Source organism: Stenella coeruleoalba (genome assembly GCF_951394435.1).
Source record: "Stenella coeruleoalba genome assembly, chromosome: 6".
In the NCBI taxonomy this organism is placed as follows: Eukaryota; Metazoa; Chordata; class Mammalia; order Artiodactyla; family Delphinidae; genus Stenella; species Stenella coeruleoalba.
The window spans coordinates 88,546,068-88,565,689 of NC_137151.1; the positions used below are offsets into that span (position 1 = coordinate 88,546,068).

At 37.6% G+C, this 19,622-nt stretch overlaps 1 protein-coding gene across 13 annotated transcripts in view; it reads right to left on the bottom strand.

The window, feature by feature from the left end:
• The window catches only part of LOC307187471 (uncharacterized protein), a 1,029,543-nt gene extending 1,011,131 nt beyond the window's left edge, over window positions 1-18,412 (bottom strand). For all 13 annotated transcript variants that reach the window (XM_079923575.1, XM_079923576.1, XM_079923567.1 and 10 more), the window contains exon 1: window positions 17,337-18,412. In XM_079923575.1, the coding sequence (XP_079779701.1) occupies window positions 17,337-17,830 (494 nt within the window). In that variant the 5' untranslated portion in view covers window positions 17,831-18,412. The remainder of the gene's footprint in view (window positions 1-17,336) is intronic.
• Window positions 18,413-19,622: the final 1,210 nt, after the last annotated feature.

Genomic DNA, 19,622 nt, shown 5'->3' on the forward strand with positions numbered 1-19,622 from the left:
TCCTCTCTGGTCACCAGAACTATATGCTCTAAGGGTGCCCTCTTATGGGTTGTGTGGGCCCTTCTGTTGTGGTGTGGCTGTCTATTGTGGGCACACTGACAGGCAGGGCTGGTTCCTGGTCTTGTTGGCTGTCAGGCCCTGCCTCATATGGTGGCTGCCACCTTACTGGTTGGCAGGGCTTGATCCTGGCATGGCTGGCTGTGGGGCCAAGGGGATCTGGGGCTGATGTAGGCTTGCAGGTGGGCGGGGATTTGGGTCTGGACTTGGTTGGCTGTGGGGCTCAGAGAGGCCCAGGGCTAGTCCTGGCCTGCTGATGGGTGGGACCTGGTAATGGGTAGCTGGTTGCACAGCTAGGGGGAGCTGCTCTTAGACAGTTTGTATATTTATGCATTTGATTTCAGGGAACTGGGGGCCTTTTGTATATTAATGTATGTATATACATATATATATATAACATAAACACAAAAAATATAATTTTGTATATACATATATATAAATGTATATACATATATATTTAAATGTATATTTTTGTATATACAAATATTTACACATATGTACATTTATCTATGTATTATATTTCACAAATAATATCTCCTTGGCCAAATGAGAATAAAAAACTTAACATTTTTCTTGAGTTTCAAATTCCATTAACTGATCACAAATAATGAATTATATTAGTTGAAGATACATACATGATTTCTATATTGGCAATACAATGATCCAAATATCTTCCCTGACACATAACTTTAGAAGCCTTGTACTAAGATGATGGTGCCACAAGATAGAAGGAACTGGTATCTGTAAGCCATCAGGTAAAGAAGAGCCCCCAAACTGACCCACATTGGATTTGACATGAGCAATCAATAAACATTTGTTGTACTAAGTCAATGAGATTTCAAGGTATGTTACCACAGAAAAGTCTAGCCTCATCCAACTAAAAAAAAATGGATAGGGCTCTGGATAAGCAAAAAGAAAGCATACACCCTGAAAATTCTCAACCACAGGACTGTCCTCATAAGGGCTTAGGAATCAAATTTATGTTATCAGCATTCAGAGAACAATGCTGAGAAATTACCACAGAGTGGTCCCTAGCTGATAGAACTTCATGGGTATATCATCAAAAAAGGACTAACAAGGTAAATACTGAAAAAACACCCCAAACATGTGCCCTCAAGTCAAAATTATACAACTACAATATATAAGGAAACAAGCCACTATGAAAAAAAGGTCATCTGATAAAAGAGCAAATTACATTCCCAATGCCTTCAGATACTAGAATTATAAAACCTAGAACATAACATAAATGTTTTGTATTTTTGAAAGAATAAAAGATTGAATCTAAAAATTCAGAAAATAATATAGTCTGAAACAAGCAAACAAATTTTAAAGTGAAACAAATATAAAAAATGAAATAAAAATGCTATGAATATGGAGAAATAGCAAGTTATACATCTGAAAGATTACTCATAAAAAGAAAAATAGGTGTAAATTTGAGTACATTCAAAATAGAAATGTCTGTTCATCAAAAGATACAATTAAAAATGAAAAGACACCTCAGAATGGGAGAAAATACTTGAAAAGCATTTTTAAATGGCATAAGATTAGAGTCTATCATATATAAAGAATATTACTAAATCAATAAAAGACCAACAACCCACGAGAGGAATGGACAAAATATGTAAACAAATAGTTAAAGAAAAAAAATGACAAATAAACATAGGGAAAAATGTTCAACCTTAGAGAAATGTAAATTAAAATCACAGTAAAATACCATTCATATTAAGAATTAAGGAATTTAAGAAATCTGACAATACCTAGAGGAACAATAAGAATTTTTATGCAATTCTTTTTGGGAGTGTAAGTTGATATAACTACACTGGAAAGCAAGTTAGCAATATTTTATAAAGTTAAAAATGCACAAATTCTATGGATCAATAAATCCACTTCTTGGTAACTTCTCTAAGAATCTCTAGCACATATGTAAAATATTCAGACCAGCATTTGCACTAAGTCCTTACAAAAATATTTAGAGCAGCATTTTTTTTAAACAATTCATTCCAAGAAGAATAAATGAATAAATTGTGACATCATATCTACATAATAAATACAGCAGTGAAAACTATTTCACTAGACCTACACAATGGACCTCAGAAACAAAATTCTGGCTGAAAATTGTACATTCAAGAATATTACTTACATTAATGATCATATTTAAATTAGTCAGAATCAGGAGACATAGAGAATTTAACAAAATGAATTGTTAACAGCAACAACCTTATCTCTAGTTAATGAAGTTATTAAAAAGCAAAAAGGGACTGTTGGAATCACAGAGTAGTAAGTGTAGGAAGTAGCTACGTTCCCTAGGGCTGTGGGAACAAAACTGAAACTCAGACCTTGGAGAAGAGGGCCTAATTAATTGATACTATTGTTTGCAAATCAAGAAGGACCCCATGAAGCTGGGATCCAAACCCTTACGGTGAGGGGCATCTATGGCTGGTGCCTAGCCTTTGAGGCGGCAGCAACAAGGCTGTTTCTGGGAGTGTCAAAACTGCAAACTGGATTCAGCCGCTGCCTATGGAAGGAATTGCTGCTGTGGCATGAAAAGCAGTTGTCAATCTAAGGGTCACAGGAACAGGGAGCAAACAAGAAGCAAATCCCTATTTTCTCCAACCTTCCAGTCTCCCTCTAGTACCTCTATCGGCACAGCCCAACAGGGAACCAGCTGGTGAAGCAGGAATGTGGTCTGCACAGTCCCTGTCCCAGCATCATACAGCAGAGTGTTAAAAGGATGGGCATGAAGCTGAGAGACAATCGTTGAAAAACTGATACACTATTTAATGTTTAAAACCTGCCAAACAATATTTATATGTAATATATATGTAGTAAATGTATAAAGAAATGCATGGGAACAGAATACACAAAATTCAAAATAGAGACTACCTCTGATGGATATAGAGAGAAATGGGATCTGAAAGGGGTATACAGAGTTCTTCTGTTCTTTTCAAGTTTTATTTTCACGCTGGATGGTGCATTCCTAAGTATTGATTACCTTATTCTTTAGGCATATTGGATGTCTGAAATATTTCATTAAAAAACCAACCTTTTGTGGAAAGGAAGAAAATGAGAGAAGTATACACACTTAAATCCAAAGTACTGTGAGGCCACCATCTTGTCTCACCGTTAGTGTTTTGTTTACATGGTAAACTCAAGATAAAAGTTCCTACATTTTGATAACCACTGGAACACAGATGCAGATTTAAGTGAGTGTTTTGACCTGGTACTAAATGGCAGGTTTTCAAATCTCCTCTATAACGACACTTGCTCCTGGGAAGAAGGGCAAATTGTCCATGAAGTCCCCATCTGCTTGTCTGAGGAACATCTGTTGTGATGTGGACTCTCCTAGTTTAGGTGGCAGTAATGTACCTACTAGTGAAAGTATCCCTCCTTAGTAATAACATCTACTGGCAAGAGAAACCTTTGAAAAGACATTTGTTTCACGTTTTTTAAAAATGGAACTTTAAAACACAAATTTAATTTTTTTATTCAATGTTTGTAACTTTTATCTGACATTATACAGATTTATTTTGACAACCTATTTAGTTGTTGACAAGTCTATTTTGCTTTCTTGTTAGTGTATTTTAAAGATTTATGCTGAACATATTTTGTATAAATCTCATAATGATACAAAAACAAACATGAGGAAAACTGAATGCATCTTCAAAATATGTTTACTTTCATAAGGCCGCTTGGAACATGAGCACTAATAAAATTTTTTTAAATGCTTTTATTGGAAATCAATTCAGACTTGTGGAACAAAAATTGCTTGAGCAACTGTATTCAATATATTCCACTTACTGACCAAGCCATGGGAGAGAGATACCTCCCAACATCCATCAGTTACCAAAAAAGGGTACTTCCCAAATATCTCAGTTCCATCCACTTCTCTCCATTCCCACTGCCAATAACTTAATAAAACCTCTCCATCTTCTCTGTCTTTGACTACCACCCCAGCCTCACCACCGACAGTGTCTGATACATAATGGATTCTTTAAAATACGAGTTTGAATAAATGAATGAATAAATTCTGAATGTCTCATATTGTTAATGTCAAAAGTGTTGAGGTACAGGACCAAGACGGAAAAGTAGGTAGAGGTGCATGGGAAAAGCAGGAAAGGAGTACGAGGTATATGAAATGGTGATGGGAATGTTCTCATGTTATATTATTTTTAGAAAGTCTTCTATATTTTCATAGTGTAGAAATAAGGGGTTTTTTTAAATATACCCCAAAATTAAGTTTTCAAAAAGTATTTTCAAATTGTAAAAGTGGCTGAGATATCCCAAATCCTAAGTGGAACTTTGTAGGAAAGTAGTAAAAAATATAAATACGCTTTTCAATTTACCTAATCAAGTTACCAAACCCAAGCTCTTATGGGAAATTTTTTCTGACATTTTATTCCTATTTATTTTATTTATTCATTTTTGGCTTCTGTTTATGTAATATCATGTCAGTCAAAGAGCAGATATTTAATAAATGTTGCAATTCAAATGTCATTTGCTAACATTTACTCAAGATACTGATCAGATGTTTTTGTTCAAAAAAATCTTTATCACCTTTCACCAGCCAGCCTTCCTTCAACTAAAGAGTATTTGATTCAGCAATCTTGCTTGTATTCTAAGTATTTAGTGGAATACAATGATTTAAGAACTTGATAATTGATATAAGTAATGATTGTTCATCACCAGCAAATCTGCATTATAAAAACCTTTCTTGGTGACATTGGATAGTGGTTTTACATTTATTACTTCATCTCTAATCAAGACTAGAGACCACCTAATCATCATAAAACTTAGACTGAGGTTAACACTTATTCAATATTTTTTCTTAAAATTATTTAACTAACTGAGGTACTAAGGTACCTTAACTAAGGTACACCTACGGATTTTTGTTAGATTAACACAGTATTTTGTCACACAACCCAATTACTGATTACATATTATCGATTTTCTAAACAGTTCCAGGACAGTTTTTTAGACTTGTAGAATACACTTACCAAAAATGTATTGTCATTCTTCATTAGACTCTCCTATATTTTGAAAGTACTACTGCTAGTGGATCTTTCAACAATGGAAGGAGACAACAATAAAGTCACAATCTATGATGAAATTATTACTGGGTCCACTGTAGACACTCACTTGAATCCTAGATCTGCCACTTAGTAGCTATGAAAACCTGAATAAAGCACTTAACTTGGCTTTTCTCCATGAGAATAACAACATCTGGTCTACTTATCTTAGAAGTATAGATAAGATGATTTATATGAAATCTGAGCAAAATGTAATGCACTGTTTGAGTTTAATTAACGTTTGGTATCTTATGTAAAGTTTTTTTTTAAAGGATTAAATCAACAAAGTAGAAAGGTACTTTGTACTAGACATCATCAATAGTTCCAAAATGGATCTCCCCGGCTCCTAGCCCAATACTCGGCATACGTTCAATGAATATCTGTGTAACTAATTAGTTAATTAACTGAACAGAAGAATTTAAGTGATTATATATTAGTAACAACGAAAAATCTAAGACTACAACAACACTGGGAGAGAAGAGGGCACCTTGTGGAGTATGCTTAGATTCCAGGAAATCCTTCTTTAACTATATCAATGACTATAGAAGAGCAAAGCATGGAAAACGTGAAAGCACTCATAATGAGATGTACTATGTGCTACTACTACTCCTCTCTATGGGTGAGGAGTTCAGGACTGAAGCATTCCAGGTTCTTTAACAAGAGCAGAACCACCTATAAGAGAGTGTAGTTGGCATTCAGGCTGACTGCCTGACTCACTGTCAGCCCCTCTTCTCACAGGGGTGGGTCTCTAATGCATCTATTATGAGACCACGTGTATAGCTTCAGATAATTGACCAGGGATGATCACCAGACCCCAAGCTAACCAATCAAATTCTCTCTCCCAGGAATTTGTAGTTTTTACTAACAGTCATAGAAACTAGGTGTCAATGGAGCAAGACCATATTAATACCAGTGTAGTAAAGGGAAGATCCACAAATGCTGCTTCAGAGATCCCCAGTTCCTCCCTGGTTATTCAAATCTTCTTAGGCCACTGTAAGATAAGTCAGCACCCACCTAATAAATTGCCCTTTATGCTTAAGCTAAGAGAGTTTCCAAAAGAAAGATTCTTTAAGTACAGTACGTAAGATATTCTCTGTTATATGATGCAACCTGCTACCTACACTGAGCCAAGTTCATTTGGTGACCCTGGGGAGAACCACAACTCCATGCAGAAGGGGTCCTCGAGGTACGATTTTTGTTTGGACTACTGATAAAACACCGAAGAGACAGAGGAATTAAAACCTAGGAGGGAAATAATATGCTTCAATGTCATTACATAGAATTTAAAATTTTTTATTTTTAAGGGAAATTTCTCATTTTTAATGAAGAAAGTAGGCTTACATTTAAAAAGGGGGAAATGTAAATAAGGATTTAACAATGCATTTCTTTAACTCAGGACATTCAGTCCATAAATATTTCTTGGACGTTTAATGTGTGGGCAAGGCAGTAGGCTATTGAAACTTCAAATTTCCTCCCATTTTATAAAGTTATAAAAATTTTTTCTCTCATGAGACTTTTAAACATAGAGGATAATCTAAACCCAAAAGTATTCTAATTAGTAGTTCAGAAGAATGACAATCCCTTGTTTTAATTATTTAAAGACCTTATAATCATGAAATCATACACTGAAAACCACAGACACACACACACAGCAGGCAAGCCATGTTTATTCATCACCAAATGATTTATATGGATTAATCCCGTAACAGAAGTGAGGAAATTGAAAATCTTAGCTAAATTTAAGCACAATCCTCCAGAGGTATGCACTGCTAGAGGCAGAAATAACGTTTTTCAACAGTTTCTGAAAACAGGGTTAGTAGCTAATACCATTAATATTATAAAGCAGCCCTCTGAGACTCAGCATAGACAAATCATTGATTTTTACATTTAACTTTCTTGGGACTTCTGTTGTCACTTCAAGGTGTCTTCATGTAATCCACTCATACCAGAGAATGTTTTCAAGGATATTGTAAATAATTAACCTTCTCACAGTGGAGTTCAAGTGTCTCTCTGTGATAAAGCACTTGAACACCTCAAAAGCATAATTACAGGCATACCCTTGAGAGTTGGGATATATCGAGTTTTCAAAATGAGGGTGGATATTAAAACTGATATAACAGCAATTAGTTATCATGAATTTTCTCCATTACCCAGCCTTTTGGATTGTGTCAGTGAAATATAATTCTCCTTAAAGGAGTTCACACAATTTCTGATGGCCACTCTCGATCCTCAATCTTGAATTTATTATAGTATTTCAAAGGCAAAGCCATCAAAATTGATTTGGTTTCCCTTTTTCTTTTCTCCCACTGTTGAATCAGTTATATGTTAACATAAAGTCACATCTAAGTAAACTTTCTTGTAGATAAATTATTTTGGGAGAGGAAATAATGCATCAATTAATAATAAAAAGAATCCTTGCAGAAAAAGGAATCATTTAACTAGGTGACTTATAAATGTATGTAGGTTTAACAAGTCTTAAAAATAATGGTTTTAAATGTATGAAATAAACAATTTTGAGAATTATGCCAAATACCAAACAGGTCCATAAAGATGCCCTTTATTAAAAAAACGATTCAGACTTTGATCTAACATGTACTTTCACCACCAATATCTTAATAGATGTAACTTTTATATACATATTAAATACATGTGCATATTTATAACAAAAATAAACAACAAATAAAATAAATATTTTTATATTCTTCTTATCAACAAATAAATTCATCTAGTCATCAGAATATTTTTAAATCCTACATGGTCTAGGCCTCTACTATCACTTCAACCTCATCTACCTGTGACACCAATTATCTCTGTTCAGCTCCTTTTTCCCAATTCTGGCTTCCTTGTTGTGCTCCAGAGACTTTGCTCATTCTTTCCCCTCTTCTTGGTATGTTTTTAACCAACAGAGTCACATAGCTTATTCTCTTACTTCCTTTAAATCCCTGTTTCAAGTTCATCATTTTCTCTAAAAATACCATTTTACACATGCACACCCATGCACACACTTCTCTAGTCTATTTTCTGTATCCCACCTTTGTTGCTTGTTTTTATAGCACATCATTCCCCTGATATGTTTGTATCTCTATTTTATCTCTTCTACCCAAAGGAAGAATATTTGATTAGGGAGAAATTTTATTTTATTAATTGTTGTATTCCCAATGCTGATGTAGTGCCTGGCACTCAGCAGCTGTTAAATAATAATTTTTGGATAAATAAATAAATGAATAAATGACTGAAATCAATTTTTTAAATCAAACACAAATATTGTTTTTCATGCTTGGTGCTTCAGCATTAAAATTGATTGTTTTGTCATAAAACTTCAACCCACCTATAACTATCTCTTTTCTACAATAGTTTTTATTCTTATAACTTTAATAAGGTAATAAATAAATACGAAATTCTGGAAAACACCACACCCATAGTAAACTAATTTAAATATCAATGCATTGACGAAAACAACAAGAAAACAAATTGAAAACTATTTCATAGACTATAGTTGCTTCCCCCAGTGACCACTCCCCTCCAAAACTGTAACAGAGAAGAAGGAAAAAAGGAAAGAGGAAGGAAGGAAGGGAGGGAGGGAAAGAGGAAGGAAAGAAAACTACATGAACTTTTTAAACTAGGCATGTCACATTAAGGTTAACATTTTTTTGATCCCTTGTTGTATCTATTGTCTCTAGTTTGCATCATTTAATCTTAGATTCTTTATGTAGAAGCACTCAAAAGGCAATTCACTGAATATGCAGTCTTTCAGTATGTGATCATTATAAATAAAGGCAGTAATGACTAGTTATAGGAAATCCAACCACTTTGCAATGACTGAACACAATAATAAATTCCTCCCCTGGAATGCAATCTTGCATAAAAAATATTACTCTTCAACATGCACAAAATATAGTTTAATTTCTAATAGTTCTCTTAGTCATTTGATTTTTACTCATATGTTCCAATACTCCCAATGGAGAGCACATGTCACTCCCATGTGTGACAAAATGAAATCTAACTGAGACCCATTCTCTAAATCACATTCTTTGCAAATTGTACTTTCCTAATAGTCTGTTGAATAACAAAACTTTAGCACCTGATGTTACATTACATGACAAAGCTTTAGGACCTTAGTTTATCTTCCAAGGGACATCTGAGACTCTGTAGTGGTAGGTACAATAGGAAGGGACTGATGCAGGATCGTATAACCAAAACTGATAATCAAAAAATAGACATACTATGTGGTATCTAGACAGCCAATAAGGCAACAGTGGTATTACAGGAAAACATTATGTGTGTTTGGACCCAAATCACTAAATATCCCAATATGGTTTATTATTTCCAGAAAATAAGGCACATGATTTAATAGAGTGGCAAGTGGACAATTGTCAGTTGTGATAAGGACTATGAAAAAGAAAGAAAAAACAAGTTGCTGAGAAAATAAGTAAAGTGAAAATAGGAGTTGAGGACCTATTTCAGATAGAGTGGTCAGGGATAGCCTCTCTGAAAAGGTAACATGTAGCACGAGACCAGAAGGATTAAATGGATTCAGTTATGAGATGCAGGGGAAAGAGTGGTCCATGCAGAGAAAAATATGGGCAAAATCCCCAAGCCTGGGAAGAACTTGGCATATCTAAAAAGTAAAAGCAGCCCAGAATATAAGGAACACAGTGAGCAAGAGGGAGAGAGGGCAAGCCAGCTAGATATTTGTCATACAGTGTTATTCTGAATTCAACAGAACACCATGAGCTGTTATAAGCAGCAGAAGGCCATAAACAGATTTATAGTTTTAATAGTGTCACTCTGGCTGCTGTATGGAGAACAGATTGAAGAGGACCAAGAGTAGGTGAAGGGAGGCTTCTGCATTAGTCCCATGGAGAGGAGGTGTTGGTCTGGATGAACGGATGTTACCAAAGATTAAGAAAGATGGCTACTACATTGGAGATACATCTGGAAGGAAGAATTGATAGGCTGAATTGGTAGACTGGATGTGTGGTATGAGAGAGAGGGAGAGAGAAATCAAGGATGGCACTCGTATTTTTTTAAAGTAAGGACTTCAGCCACTTTGACAAGTCAGAAGAACCTAGAAAGGTAAAAGAAAATTTCTTCCTCCCACACAGCTGGTGAAAAGAATGGGATGCTACTTTACTGCCTGGACACTACACTGCCCCAAAGCTGCTGCAGTTAAGAGATCCTGGGACCATGACAAAAGGTGGCAGAAGCTGTGTGGCTGACAAGGTCTTGGTGCTCCGGCCTAGTGTCAGGCATGAGCCTCTGAGGTGGGACAGCCAACTTCAGGGCACTGGACCACCAGAGACCTCCCAGCCCCATGTAATACCAACCAATGAGAGATCTCCCAGAGATCTCCATCTCAACGCTAAGACCCAGCTCCACCCAATGGCCAGCAAGCTCCAGTGCTGGATGCCCCATGCCAAGCAAGACAGGAACACAACCCCAGCCATTAGCAGAGAGGCTGATAAAATCACACTAAGTTCACGGAAACTCCAAAACACACCACCGGACACGGCCCTGCCCACCAGAAAGACAAGATCCAGCCACACCCACCAGAAAACAGGCACCACTCCACTCCACCAGGAAGTCTACACAGCCACTGAGTTTATAACTCAGTTCACCCACTGGAGGCAGACACCAAAAACAATGGGAACAATGAAACTGCAGCCTGCAAAAAGGAGACCCCAAACACAGTAAGTTAAACAAAATGAGAAGACAGAGAAATATGCAGCAGATGAAGGAGCAAGGTAAAAACCCACCAAAACAAACAAATGAAGAGGAAATAGGTGGTCTACCTGAAAAAGAATTCAGAGGAATGATAGTAAAGATGATGCAAAATCTTGGAAACAGAATGGAGAAAATACAAGAAACGTTTAACAAGGACCAAGACGAATTTAAGAGCAAACAAACAATGATGAACAACACAATAAATGAAATTAAAAATTCTCTAGAAGGAATCAATAGCAGAATAACTGAGGCAGAAGAACGGATAAGTGACCTGGAAGATAAAATAGTGGAAATAACTACCGTAGAGCAGAATAAAGAAAAAAGAATGAAAAGAATTGAGGACAGTCTCAGAGACCACTGGGACAACATTAAATGCACCAACATTCAAATCATAGGGGTCCCAGAAGAAGAAGAGAAAAAGAAAGGGTCTAAAAAAATATTTGGAGAGATTATAGTTGAAAACTTCCCTAACATGGGAAAGGAAATAGTCAATCAAGCCCAAGAAGCTCAGAGACTCCAATATATATATATAGAAATATATATGGGTATATATTTGGAAATATTTTGGGGAATATTATGGGGAAATTTGGGAAATAATATGGGGAAATATTTGGAAATATTTGGAAATATATATATATATATACCACATACCCTGAGAAAACCATCATTCAAAAAGTGTCATGTACCACAATGTTCATTGCAGCACTATTTACAATAGCTAGGACATGGAAGCAACCTAAGTGTCCATCGATAGATGAATGGATAAAGAAGATATGGCACATATATACAATGGAATATTACTCAGCCATAAAAAGAAATGAAATTGAGTTATTTGTAGTGAGGTGGATGGACCTAGAGTCTGTCATACAGAGTGACGTACATCAGAAAGAGAAAAACAAATATCATATGCTAACACATATATATGGACTCTAAAAAAAAAAAAAATTGGTTCTGAAGAACCTAAGGGAAGGACAGGAATAAAGATGCAGACGTAGAGAATGGACTTGAGGACATGGGGAGGGGGAAGTGTAAGCTGGGACGAAGTGAGAGAGTAGCACTGAAATATATACACCACCAAATATAAAATAGATAGCTAGTGGGAAGCAGCTGCATCACACAGGAAGATCAGCTCGGTGCTTTTTAACCACCTAGGGGTGTGGGATAGGGAAGGTGGGAGGGATACGCAAGAGGGAGGGTATATGGGGATATATGTATATATATATAACTGATTCACTTTGTTATACAGGAGAAGCTAACACAACATTGTAAAGCAATTACACTCCAATAAAGATGCTAAAAAAAAAAAAAGGATGGCACTTACATTTCAGCCTTGGGCAACTGAGAGGATGATGGGAGTACCTTATTAAAAGGAGAAAAACTGTTAAGATGGGGAGTGTGTAAAAAGATAAGAATATACTTAGTGGGAAAAAATAATCAAGTCTTCAAAAGATGTTATGTTTGAGAATTGGTGAAAGCTCCAAGCATGGCTGCTGGTAGATAGTGTGATAGGACGATCAGTAGCTCAGAGAAGAGGCTAGGGCTAGGAGTCAAAATCTGTTTGATCCTATCTTCGCACACACATTGGACACATCTGCAAAAGGGTAGGGAGGCTATGTATTAGCACTTGCGGGTGACATATTTTGCAAGTGAAGTGATATGCTGGTAATTCCAGCCACTTCCTCTGTCTCTCTCTATTCAGTAGAACTAAAGCAGTAAATGTGAAGCCCATCTGATATGGCAAAGACCTGAAGCTGTACCAATCTCTCTTTCTCTCTCTCTCCCCCAATTTCCCTCTAGCCCACCTCCATCTGTTTCATTTCTTTCTATATACAGTTCAGAATTAAAATCTGAAAATTGGTTTTTGGGGAATTTTCAAGTGAGTGGGCTTTACCCACCTATAGCTTTTTTGATACGAAGCTATGAAACCTAACTTGTTTTAGGAAAACCATGGCCACAGGTCAGCTTACTATAGAGTTCTCTATGCTGTGGTTGAAGACCCAAGCCCAGCCAACAATAATGTGGTACTTTCTACCTATATGACATTTTTTGTTGTGATGTACCCTTCTAGGGAAGGGTGAGTGTGGTCTAGGGTAAATTTTAGATACCTAAATGCCACAATGTCATCATTATTTCTGAGAAAGCTCAATTTCTTCATTTAGTCTCAGATTGTACCTGTCAGATGGCTGCCTCCTTTGCTAATTGACTTGGAGAATTTAATAAATAAGACACTCACTATATATAATCTATGTCCTTTTAGACTGTACTCGTAGTGAATATGAATACTCTGCTGATTCCATTTAACTTGTTACAGATCCGGCACCTGCTTCTGGGCTGCAGCACATCTCAGCTGTGGAGTTTTTTAAATGCTTTGGCAACTGAAGTGCATCTTCACTATTGAATGGCATCCCTCATCTATAAAACCATTTACAAACTTTACTGATCAAGCTGTACATTTCTGAGTTGGAATTTAATCTACAGAGCCTTCTGCAAAACGAGCTGAATCCTTTACTAATCATGGGCAATGGTAGAATTTATTTGGTTTGCAGTAATTTGTATTATTTGCTTATTATACCCCTTGGTTCCTGCTGCAGACCGCTGGGCAGTGTTACTGGAACTGGGAAATCAATCTCCACATCATCCTACTCCCAAGGTGAGAGCATTTTGGTTGTGGATGAAATGTCTTCTTAATGTGAGAATCTCACCATTCACGCATGCACATATCCTCTCTCTGTGCCCACATGATGCCACACAGTGAGTCCTGCCTGGACCTCTTCATAAACTTCTATGAAGTTATGATGTTCCAAAACATTAAACCAAAAGCAACGTTACTCCATTTGGCCACAGACGCTATATGACTCCCTTCAGCCTTACACAACAAACACTGTTTGAGCTCCCTGTAAACCCCTAATTCAATTAAAATTGTTCCTGTGATACATCCCACCACTCTTACTCTGGAAACAGAGCAGTAGATTAAACAGTATGATGATGTAGAATTATTTTAATCAACCCTAGATATCATTTTATGATTTCTCCTCCAAAAAATGGTTTTATTCCAACTACAATATAGTAAATTGATGACTCAAAACTCCATAAATAAAGATATTCAAACACAAATTTTTATTCCTGGTTAGCAAACCTAGATAGACTGCACAGATAATTATAATGTAGTCAGAGCACTGTTTTAAGAAATAAACTGCTCCTCCATAATACTCTAACAATTACATTGTTTCATAGGAAGAAAGAGTAAACACTTGTAGAAAATGATGGTATTCACATCCATTTGTACCTGAACCAACATCTAGACTTGCCAGGTAAGATCAATATACTTGCTTCACGTTTGCATCACAGAATAGCAAGAGGGCTTTTGACTGGGTAAGATAATACCTAGAGTTTAATCCTGGTATATCAGAAGATAAAGCACTCAATTGTCCAAGAGATTACAAAATTTATGTTTTAGTACCGTGTAGACATTAACCATATAGACGTTAGGCCAGATAAGAGAATATGTACAATCTTGAGAACAAAAATATAAAACTGAGTCACTCATTTGTTTGTTGAAGATTTTTTTCAAGAAAGCACATAAAAATGACTAAGGTTGCCTACAGTATGCAGACAAAAAGATATATAGCCCAGGAATAAAGTCAGGAAATATGTTCTATATTAACAGATTCACTCCTCAATCCATAAATTGTATGCAAGATAGTTTAAATAATTCCTTCATGACAGAATTTGTTAAAAATAAAATACATATAAATCTTCACCTTTTTTTCTTAAAACAAATCTCCACATTTGTTCAGGGGAGATCAGTACCAGCAATAATTGCCCCACTGATGGCTCTTTCAACATGTTCTGAGTTTGTCTACTGGGAAATAAATGTTCTAGAAATCAAGTTAAGTTATAAGAACTATAGAATATCACACTTGGATTCTTTAATATTTTGAAGTCTGCAGCATCTAACAGACTATAGGCAAATCTATTTCAAAAAATAGCTTTTGAAGGTTTTGCTAAATATATCTTTCCTTTTGCCCCAATTCCACTTCCATCCTGGGCAGATTTCTCTGTGTTAAAAGGACTCCCTATTGATTTTGAAAGCTGCTTCTTGGGGAGTCTTGCTAGGAGTATTCCAAGAATCTAGTAGATGTCAAGAAGAGAGTTTTAATTTCAAGACTATGATTCAAACTATTTATATTTAATCCTTTCTATCAAATACGTTGTGGGGAATGAGATATTTCAGAAAAATTAATTTAATTTAAATTTAAAAATTAAATTAAATTAAAATTTAAAAATTAAATTAAATTAATTTAAAATTAATTTAAATAATATTAGAAAAGATGTAGCAGTGCCTTTTATTATTTAGTTGTTTTCTAGGTAATTTGTACAATGTATACCCTAGTGGAGACATGCTCACAAAATCTCCTACCCTACTGTTAGATTTTTGCCAAATACAATGGGGCAGGAGACAGCTCAAATGGAACTGGGCAAGCAAAGAAGTAAAAGCTGAAGCAAAACTATTCCAAGATATATGAACTTACAATTGAGCTCTTGCTGGGGAGTAACTTGCTCGTTTGCCTTGAAGTAATACAACTCTTCGTGAAATATAAGTAACATGCCTGTCTCTGGTACATGTAAGGGTCACACATGAAGCAAGCTAGATTTCACATGAAATTACATGTACATGAAATTACTCTAGATTTCACCCAGAAATGATCCCTAGATTTGGTAGGGTAAGCACTCACCCATAATTCCTTGGGGACTACCAAAGATGATACATTGCACTGAATTCAGGGCCTACTCCTTGATTTCTATCCTATCTACAAACAAGAAAGAAGAAAAGGAGAGTAGCCTATGACAGTGCATGGATTATTCAGGCAAACTTATGCTGCTAAGGTTGTAACAAGTTATTATTTATTAATTCAGATTGGAAGAGGGTTAAAAAGTGGAGCCCTGTGTGAGAAGAAATACAATGCTTTCTTAGGATGCTTTTGTGTAAGAAGGTTACCCCGCCACCACCACCGCCACCAAAAAAAAAAAAAAATGCAGATCTGCTGCTTTCTTTGAAGACAATGTCTTGCAATGGGAGACCTTGCAATAGCAATGGGATTAGCAAAGGAACTTACACATCCATGCTGGCAAATAACTAAAACTCTTGTGCTATAATGTACTAATAGTCATGTCAGCATTAGGTGAAGTCCTAATCTTAATGTCAACTGAGCCCCACAGCATGGCTCAGAAGGAGTGTTCAGAATGAGAATGCAACAGACCATCTGTTTGAAAACACCTGGCAAAGGTGAGGAAAGCAAGGGCAGACACTGTTTAAATAATTCACAGAGTAGAGAAAAAGATAAATATCAATATATTCAAGATACGTCTGTGATAATCAAGCCAAAGTAAACTCTAAACTCTAATCCCCAGCCTTTACATATTTCATGGGAGACTGGAAGGGGGCCTGTAGGAAAGGAAAACAGGGAGGCTGCCCCAAAACAAAATATTGCCTATATAATCTGAGTTTGAGATCCATGCATATCAAATAGGGCCTCCAAATGCCAACCTGCCTACATCTCCAAGTAATATAAAGCCAACTATCTATTGTCTCTTGGATCCTATTCACTGAGTTAAAGCCAGTAATCTCAAAAGTTTTGTCCTGTGATGCACTGGATAGTGGTTGGATCTGTCCCAGGCTTCTTTCTGATCCTGTTTCCTAACGAAGACAGTCTTGCCAACAGCCCTCTAACAAGGAGATTCGAGCCTTTGAAAATGGGTTACTCAAGTTACTGCGCTGCAGCTGTCTAAGAGAGATAGACACTCCCTCTTAGATAGACACACAGCTTTTCTGACACTCTCTTCAAAAGGATGCCCCATGCAACCAAAGTGTGTTCTAGAAAGCACCAATTCAACCATCCCAAGAGGAAGATGCCTGGTCCATGACGTTTTCTTTCCCTGGACCCGAGATAAGAGAAAAAAGATAAGGGAAAATTGAAGCCATATCCTTTGTCATCCACTGCACTTTGACCTTTTTAAAAGTATCTAATGATGAGTGCTTGATTCGGTCAAATCATCTAGCACAGTTAAGGAATATTTTTAAAGGCTGTGTCTAACCCTCCGGCTGAGAGTTCATCTACAACACCTCCCCAGATGTCCTCAGCCCTGGTTCCTGCCGGATGTCACCACGACCCTCCAGGAGGACCACCTGGCCCAACCACGTTTAGGTAAGCCCAGAAGGGAGATTTCAATCTTCGCTGGATGAAGGCTCATTGGGCTGCCTCTCTGCCTTTACGACGGACCATGGCTGGATAGATCCTCGTGTGTTCCCGTGCTCGGCCACTTGGGTTGACTTCAGCAATGCTACCTGTCTCCCAAATCCCCTGAGGGCACCCTGCCTCAGACCTCACCACACGCGTCTCCTGCCTCCCGGCCTGGGGATTCCTTCCCACTTCTGGGCCGCAAGTGGGCACCCAGCGCGTGCCCACGCATGTGCACAGGTTCACTCACCTAAGCCTGAGGGTCCAGAAGCTGCAGGAAGATGAGACTGCCCGGGGCGGCTTGCAAGCCGTGATTCTTGCCACGAACCCTGCTGCTGCCGTAGTGGAATCCGGCTTCCCAAGCCGCTGCCGGAAGAGGGCGGGAAAGGCGGCCGGAAGAGGGCGGGAAAGGCCGCCCCAAGATGGCGGACACAAGAGCGCCGGCGTGCAGCGGGCCCTGAGGTGATCGTGAGGAGGGCGTCGGCGAGGCCCCAGAGCCCCTGCCGAGGAGTGTTGCGTGAGCTTGAGTAGGAAGAGGCGGAGGGGGCTTGACAATCGACTGTCGGCTGCTCTCTCACTCGCCTGGGTCCGCCCCGAGGCAGTCAGCCCGCCCGCCCGCCCGCTTGCTCTGCCCGGCCCTGCACCTGCGCTGCCGCCTAAACTTAAAAGAAAAAAAAATAAAAGTTGGATAATACAACCTAGAAGAGCTGGTGAGTGAAGAGCCCATTGTGCAAACAGATCCATGAGAGACAGGAGATGAGAAAGTCTAGAGGATAAGAAGCTGAATTATTTTCTCCTCTTCCGCCACAGTAGACTATTCCAGGGTGCAGTCGTTCCAGTGCCTCCCAGAAGATGTCCTTTTATATCCAGCAACAGTTGAAATTGGCTGTGAACCTGAGATCAGCTGGGTAGCGGACCCACTTGTCCACGCTCTCCCTCCTTCCACGACTTGCCTTCTTGCGCCTCCCTCAGGCCCCCCTGGGATTGCACCCGCGGTAGGGAGAGTCCTAGTAGGTAACTTTTGCCTCAGGCTCTCTTTTCCAGGAAACTTGGTTTAATGCTGGACTGTAATGAGATTTGTATATGTTGAGTTTGAGGCTCCTGTAGGACATCCAAGTGAAAATATCCAGCAAATAAATAGATACAGGAATCTAAAGGGGTATATGGACTGAGGATGAGGCATTTTACAGTGGGAGGTATTGTAGTATGCATGATTTGATTCCTTTGACGCATTATTTTAAATTAAAAATTGACAAATGTGCTATATTTTTCATCGAGTGTCTACTATATGCTAGCGTGAATCCTGCAATCAAGGATGTTACAGTATGGAGCCATTCAGAAAGTGTCATGTTGTATGAAGGTTTTTCATCTGGGATCCATGAACTTGGATGAAAAAGGAAAAACCAACAATCTTATTTTCACTAACCCCTAACTGATGTGTCAATTATAGATAGAGAAAACAAACCACAGTAGTATTAACGGTACTTGTTATATTGTTAGCAATAGAAATCACAGGTATTTTCCTATCACATTGTAGTTGTCACAGGTAACTCATACAACCCTCACTATTGTTAAATTATGGCCTGTTAAATTATTAGACCTACTGGGAAACATAGTCTATAGTGAATACATAGTCAATGTGTTGTTACATCACAAAATGTTTCTAACATTTTCATGACTAGTTGTCAATGTATTAGTTTTTTTTTATTCCTAGAAATTTTTATAAGTTTAAAAACATTATTCTGAGAAGGGGGTGCATAGTGTATTATTAGAACGTTTGGGATGCCAGAAAAAGTACTGCAAACCGAGTTGTTCAAACAGCAGAAATTTCTTGCTTCATAGTTCTGGAGGCCAGAAATCTAAGATCAAGGTCTCGCCAGATTGGTTTCATCTGAGTGCTGTAAAGAAAAATCTGTTACATGCCTCTCCCCTAGCTTCGTGTGGTTTGCTGTCCATCTTTGGTGTTCTTGCGCTTGTAGAAGCATCACCCCAATCTCTGCCTTCATCTTCACATGGCATTCTCCCTGTGTGTGTCTGTCACCAAATTCCCCCTTTTTATAAGGACACCAGTCATATTGGATTATGCTTAACCCTAATGACATCATTTTAACTTATTTCCGGAAAGACCCTATCTCCAACAAGGTCACATTCTGAGGTACAGGGGGTTGGGCCTTCCACGTGTTTTGCTGGGGGGTGGGGCACAAATCAGTCCATGATAATAGGCTGCAACAGACTGCCAGAGCAGCCCCAGTAATGAGAGGATAAGAATGCTACCATGGAAGAATATTCAACATAAAAAATATTTTAATACATTCTAAAAACTGTGGTTATTTTATAATATTGCTTTTCTTATGCATATTTTTTCACATATGTGTATCTATATATGTCTGTGTATATATATGAAAAAGGCTGGAAAACCTTTTACCACACATAAAAAATGTATCTGGTTTTCTTTCCGTGTTAAAATTGAGGGGATATAGGTAGGTTTACTTTCTCCTTTGTACTCCTGAAATTTTCAAATGTTCTTTATCTTAAC